This window comes from Populus euphratica, unplaced genomic scaffold (assembly GCF_000495115.2).
Source record: "Populus euphratica unplaced genomic scaffold, PopEup_1.0 scaffold1075.1, whole genome shotgun sequence".
NCBI lineage: Eukaryota > Viridiplantae > Streptophyta > Magnoliopsida > Malpighiales > Salicaceae > Populus > Populus euphratica.
Window position 1 is genome coordinate 398 of NW_011500931.1, and position 6,558 is coordinate 6,955.

Here is a 6,558-nt window from a genome sequence, read left to right on the forward strand (position 1 = left end):
TTTTTTTTTCATATGAAGAAAGCCAAATTAGTTTATGGTAAGAGTTATATATTTGAGTTTTTTTTTGGTATAAAGAATTCTTTAAAAGATAAATAGATACAAAAATATTTTGATGGGTTTTTTAGATAAATATTTTTTTTTACAGGTAAAGACAATTATCCCTTTAATATATATCAAATAAACATAAAGAAATAAATATAAATATCTAACATCAAATATAGTCATGCATAAATATTAAGTTTCGATGTTATAAACATACATATTAGTTCAAATTACAAACATAAACATGCTAGACAGAATTAAATAAATAAACATACTCGTCAAATAATAAATCATCAAATAACAGACATAGTCTGAACCCAAATGTTTAACAAAGTCAAACCATCTTAGGAAGCAGGCCTGTAGTAGTGTTGGCTCACAAAATTCTGAACCCAAATTTTCCTCAAATTAGCATTTTTTACCATAAATGCTTTTGCCAACATTTCATTTTGGACCAAATGATCAAATGCCTCCCCAAGAGTGATCTCATCAAAGCCTTCAATTTTCATCACTTCCGTATACAACGCATTAACATCAAGTTGATTTTTGCTGAGGCTTTGAATTGCAAATGCTACATCTCCAATCTGTTTAGACAACTTTTCAATACCATCATCTTCATACATGCGATTTCTCTTTCTATGTTGCCTCTTTTGTGTACTAGAGGAAGATGTTTCTTTTCCCTTAGAAGTTTCTTCATATTCCCCCTCATTTTCAATTGAAATTGATTGCTCTTCAGTGTGCTCTTCCAAGTTGACATCAGCATATGATTTCGCATAATTTCCAGTTGCCATGTCTTTTCCAACAACAATTGTCATTATCTCGTACATATCAAGTTTTTTGTTGAGATACTTGTCATGATTGGGATGTGCCTATTTATACAATATAGAATATGTAATTTTTTAGTTCATTGTATAACATTTTAGAAACAAAAGTAAATATAAAAATTATAAAAAGTATAATATTTATCATACCTTTACTTCTTCATCATATACATCTTTCGAAACTGTAATCATCTTCAAACAATCATCCCATCCAAAGCCACTTTTATTTTTAAGCTTGGTTATTATTCCCCATTCTTTTTTCACAGTTTTGAGATGATTGTCCACATGCTTAGGCTCGCATTGCACATTGAACTTTTGACTTATTTCTGTAGCCACCTTAACAAAAGATTCTGCTTTAAAGGTGGAAGAAGGTTTGCTTCCTTTAAGTGCCTCCTCAGCTAGTATCTCAAGCAACATATGAGACATAGGCTTAGACCATGTGAAGTGTTTACCCTTGCATTTTTCATTCTGTGTAGAACTCATTTCTACAAAAAAGAAATTACAAATTTAAACAAAATAAAATCATATAATATTTAGATTTAATAAATTTCATATAAAAACTAACAATTAATAATTAAAAGAGAGATTACAATAAAGTCAACATCTACTCCAAATACACAACAAATATAATACAAACTCAAGCAAGACATAATATAAACAAACACATATAATTAACACTCAATTACTAGTTTCTTTGAGTGTTATAATCATTCCACATGGTTGAGGCAATCGTTTCTCTTTTTGTTATCCACTCTCTATTCTCTTCCCTTTCCTCCCGTTGACTTAAATTGATTGTTCGTCTAATTGGTTCACTATCCAAACATATTTCTTCCATAAGAAAGTCATAAGGATCAACCCCCATTATGTGATTATGAATAATACAACATGCAAGCACAACATCTACTTGTGTTTCATAAGACCAAAAAGATTTTCCATCAATTGATCTAAAACGACTCTTCAAAATACCAAACCCTCGCTCAATAGTGGTTCTCAATGAAGAGTGTCGAAGATTAAATAGCTCCTTTTCATTTTCCGGTGAGCGTTCTGTAAACTCATTCAAGTGATATCGAACTCCACGAAAAGGAAAAATGATTCCTTTTCGAATACCGTAACCAGCATCACCAAGATAATATTTCCCTACAAATTTTTTTAAAAAAACCTATTATTATCTTTATGTAATAAGACACTTTATATGTTTATTACATATAATACATACTTTATTATATACCTTCTGGAATTTTTAGACCATTAGATCTTGATAATGCATCACCTAAAACCCGTGAATCATGGGCACTTCCTTCCCAGCCAGCTAAAACATATACAAACTTCAAATCAAAAGTTATAGTTGCTAAAACATTTTGTGTTGTTCCTTCTTTTTGTCCTCGAAACTTTCCTTGAATCTCAACAGGAACATTTGCAGGAATATGGGTACCATCAATTGCTCCCACACAATCCTATATAGAAATGAAAAAATAATTTATAACCTTTTCTTCTGAATATAATCAATTAATTCATAAAAATATTGGTTTTGTTTTCATACCTTAAAATAAGGATAGAATCTTCTATTATTCATTATCTCTGCTGGAATTGCATCATCTGGATCTTTAATAAGGTGTTTGTATAACTTAAGAACTGCTTTTAAAACAATTCTAAAGTAACGATGGATAGTTTCAACAGACCTATAGTATATACCACTAATAACCCGAAATCTTTGGTTTTGGCCTACAATTTGTAAGAACACAACAACTTGCTCCCTAATAGACACATTTTTTGTTGATCGTAATAGGTTACGACTTGTGAGAACATCACACAATCTATAGAATACAACAGGTTTCATACGAATTTGTTCAACGCAATGTCGATCACCTCGATTCAAAATGCTGTCAATATAGAATTCTCGTTGAGCAATTGCATTTATACGTGGTTCTCTTGGTATATAAATTCTATTTCTTTCTTCTTCAATAATAGCTACCCCTGTAGCTATCACAGTTACAGCTGCTCCCATGCATGCTGCATTAATTATCTTACTATCCATAACATGAAAGTGAAGTTTTCTGATAACAAAACCTAAAAATATAGGGAAATAAATATTAAAAAAAGTATATAAAATACTTACACAATTAATACAATAAATTATGCTAAAAAAAGCTAACAATATACAATTCATAAGTTCACAATGATCAATAAGATCAATCATTTTAATTCTTAAAAATAATGTGATTATCAAATAATTAAATAAATATAAGTTTCAAAAATCACCTCATATGCGACAACACAACACATGATCGAGTTCATGACGAGGTTCAATTCTATTATATTTTGATTTGTTACTTATAATCATAGAGATTGTTGAGTTCATGGCTAGGTTCAATTATATTCTATTTTGATTTGTTAACTATAACTATAAAGATTATTGAGTTTAAGCACTAATAGGTAGCAAGGCTGGTCCATAATATTTGTATGAAAAAAATAATAATCAACCCAATCATCAATTACAAATTAGAAAGATTTACCACATGAACAAAATACATCAACCTATACCTTTGCTTTATAAAAAAAAACCCACCGTTTTCTTTGTTCTCTGTCGCCTATCTCTAACTCTCTCCCATAACTAATTAGCCTATCTCTAACTCTCTCCCATAACTAATTAAAGACATCATTCGGTTTCATTCCCCTGTTATTCCCATCATTATTCGATTTCTCCTCTCATTTGGTTTCATTCCACAGTCATTCCCATCATCATCTGCCAAATCTTCTCATTCAGTTTCATTACACTGTCATTTCCTTCTCATTCCCATCTCATTCAATTTCATTCCACTGTTATTCCCTTCTCATTCGGTTTCTCATTCCCCTGTCAATCGGTTTCTCTCATTCCCGTCTCATTCCCCTCTGATTCACCTCATTCAGTTTCTGAAATTCCCCTAATTCCCCTTGGTTTTCTTGCCTATCATTGCTTATTCTCTCTCGCCTATCACTGATTGTTCTCTCTCGGTTGTCTCTCTTCCCCTGCTCTCTCTCGGTTCTCTCTAATCTAACCATTCCTCTGTTCTTTGAAGAAGCAGGGCACCATCACAAATTCAAGGGGCAAGACACCATCACCATTCCCCTATTTTCTTTCTCTCGGTTCTCTCTCGCCTATCACTGATCTACTCCTCATCCCCAGTTCTCATCCCTCTCTCGCCCAACAGTTTCCCCTCCTGTGTGCGTCACTCTCTTTGTGTTGGATCCGGTGATAGGGAAACAAGGCAGGGGTTGGTTGGGTGTTGTTTTTGTTTATCTGCTTATCAACTAACAGGGAAGCTGCCGAATGTGTAAGAAAAAATGTGTTTATTATGGCTTGATTGTGATGAAATTGGTTGCGTTTTCTGTGAGTATTTTTACTATGATGGGGAGATGAAGAAGAAAACTGAAGTTGTAGACAAATTTAATATGTGCATTTTTTTACTGTGACGGGGAGATGAAGAAGAAAAGTATGGGGAAAAAATTGACAGGCAAAAGAAAAATTAAACAGACAAATTTCAAAATAAATAAACAAGATCAAGAAGTTGTAGATCTACTAGAAGATAAAACGTAGAAGATAAAAATATTAAGGAAATAATAAAGAAAAATAATAGAGAAATTAAAGGAAAAAAATACCTGAAATGAAGAGTGTGTTTCTTGGCTTTTCAATTGTTTTTGAACAGAGACGTAGAAAGGGAGATTCACATGTGTAAAGATAGGAAAGTGTTTTCCTTTTGACAAGGAAAGGAAAGCACTTTCCTGCAGGTAAAGTAAGTTTTTTTTGTTGACTGGAATTAATTTTCCTTTGACCAAGTTTTCGGATGGTTACCAAACATTGGAAAATGAGGAAAATGAATTCCTGGAATCTGGTTTTCTTGAAGCAAACAAGGCCTTGGTTTCTTTCTTCTTTCTGTTTGTCTCCTCTTTTCTGTTTCCTTGTTTCCCCCTCCTTTAATTTTCACCTCGTCCCCGGTTCCCTCTCTTTCTCTTTTCCCGCCCATTTCTCTTTTCAAATAGCTAAGAACAAAAGAAAGGCTAGTTCTACAGTAGCTCGCAGACAAGACACTTTGTGTGCTCCTATTGCAGTCCCTGATATGGTTGATCCTGGTACCAAACTTGTTACTGTTCCTTGTGAACCCTGCACAGTCCTCCCCTCATGTCATCATCACTACCAAGCGATGTGTGCCCTAGTGACCCCCAACCTGCTTCTGTGCCGGTGGTCGCTTCTGGCTCTATATCCTTAGATGAGGCCCAGGTAGAAGATTGCTCTGTTGATTTTGATGATGCGATTCTTGAAGAAGATCGATTGGATTTCAATTTTTCAGATGAAGAGTGTGTTAATTCTCCTAAATCTCCTACCTTGCCCCCTGCTGAGAACGTGTCTTCCCCTCTTCCTCTGAAGGTCGAGTGCCTAACACTACCACTGTCGCAGGTAACCCTATTTCCCCTTCTCCAGGTAGTAACAAATGGCGGGACCTTTTCGTTTCAAATCGATCATCTGTCTCTTGTACCAAACTTCAAAATTTCTCTCTTAACCATCTCACTAAAACTTGTGCCATATCCCCTGAGGACATCCAACCAAAGTTTGAAGTTTGGAATTTTTGTCCTGTGGGATACGTATCCGGCAAGAGTCCTGATTATAGGGCTTTAAATAGTATCATCTCTAATGTCTGGAAATGTGAGGCCACCCTCACGATTCATGACTCTGGGTGGCTGGTATATAGATTCAAAACAGAGGATGAAAAGCTCACAGTACTTCGTGGAGGACCTTATCTTGTGTATGGCTGGCCCCATATTCTGTGGCCTATGACAAAAAAATTTAACTTCTCAGGTGAGGAAATGTCTCGGGTCCCGGTTTGGGTGAAGTTCCCAAATCTTCCTCTATGCTGCTGGTCACCCATTTGCCTATCCAAGATTGCCAGTGTTATTGGGAAGCCTCTTCAGTGTGATCAGCTTACCTCCAATCTTTCTCGTATGTCCTATGCCTGGGTGTTGGTTGAACTTGATCTTCTTGAGGAGCTTCGACACTCTGTTGAGGTGTCTCTACCAGATGGAATTACTCTGCACCAAAAGGTTATCTATGAAACTCTACCGAAGTATTGTAATTTCTGCCATGTCCTTGGCCACTCACGTCTTCTTTGTCCCAAAGCTGCTGCCAATGTCAACATAGTTTCTGATAATCATCCTCAGGCTCAGACGGTTCAAGCTGATAAAGGTACTGTCTTTAGTAGATTGGGACCCCAACTTCCACACAAGGAGACTACTCCACAGGTGCAAGGTCCGTCTCCTGCTCATCAAGTGACTCCTGGGATGGATACTGTCTCAGCAGCCAATAATGTTGTTCCTGATGGTTGGGTTACTGTGGAATCTAGACGTAAGGCCAGCAGGCAATCTTGTCGCAATTCAAAAGGGAAAGCATTGGTTGTAGCAGAGACCATGCTTGATGTCAAAACTTGTGTATCACATTGTCCCCCTACATGTGTAGGAGATATTCGGAGTGCCTCCCCTCCTAGGCCTGAATCATTGGTGGAATATACCTGTGTTACAAATATTCATTGCGCCTCGCCTCCTACAAATGATCCTTCTGTGGCAAATCCTTGTCCTGGAGAGGATCAACGTACTTCTCCTTCTAGAACCAGGTTGCTTCTGGAGATGGTATTATGGCTGGAAATTCTGGTAAAGTTCCTATATTAGAGGT

The 6,558-nt window shown here is 35.8% G+C and overlaps 2 protein-coding genes across 2 annotated transcripts; both read right to left on the bottom strand.

Annotated features, from left to right (window-relative positions):
• Positions 1 to 386: 386 nt before the first annotated feature.
• On the bottom strand, positions 387 to 1,343 carry LOC105116847 (uncharacterized protein At2g29880-like). Its single transcript, XM_011014343.1, has 2 exons — positions 1,011 to 1,343; positions 387 to 908 (listed from the first exon to the last, which is right to left on the bottom strand). The coding sequence occupies exons 1-2, from the start codon at positions 1,341 to 1,343 to the stop codon at positions 387 to 389; spliced, it is 855 nt and encodes a 284-aa protein (XP_011012645.1).
• Positions 1,344 to 1,518: 175 nt separating this feature from the next.
• LOC105116845 (putative nuclease HARBI1) lies at positions 1,519 to 2,640 on the bottom strand. The gene is made up of 3 exons (XM_011014338.1): positions 2,401 to 2,640; positions 2,089 to 2,314; positions 1,519 to 1,997 (listed from the first exon to the last, which is right to left on the bottom strand). Exons 1-3 carry the CDS (start codon positions 2,431 to 2,433, stop codon positions 1,546 to 1,548), a joined length of 711 nt encoding a protein of 236 aa, XP_011012640.1. The 5' UTR covers positions 2,434 to 2,640; the 3' UTR covers positions 1,519 to 1,545.
• Positions 2,641 to 6,558: the final 3,918 nt, after the last annotated feature.

Excerpts from the sequence above, each read along its gene's own strand:
- LOC105116847 (XM_011014343.1), bottom strand. The coding sequence starts at position 1,343 with ATGAGTTCTACACAGAATGAAAAATGCAAGGGTAAACACTTCACATGG. Across the intron at positions 909-1,010 it reads TATATGATGAAGAAGTAAAG|GCACATCCCAATCATGACAA; the intron begins GTATGATAAATA and ends TTGTATAAATAG.
- LOC105116845 (XM_011014338.1), bottom strand. The coding sequence starts at position 2,433 with ATGAATAATAGAAGATTCTATCCTTATTTTAAG. Across the intron at positions 2,315-2,400 it reads GATTCTATCCTTATTTTAAG|GATTGTGTGGGAGCAATTGA; the intron begins GTATGAAAACAA and ends ATTTCTATATAG. Across the intron at positions 1,998-2,088 it reads TGGTCTAAAAATTCCAGAAG|GGAAATATTATCTTGGTGAT; the intron begins GTATATAATAAA and ends AAAAATTTGTAG.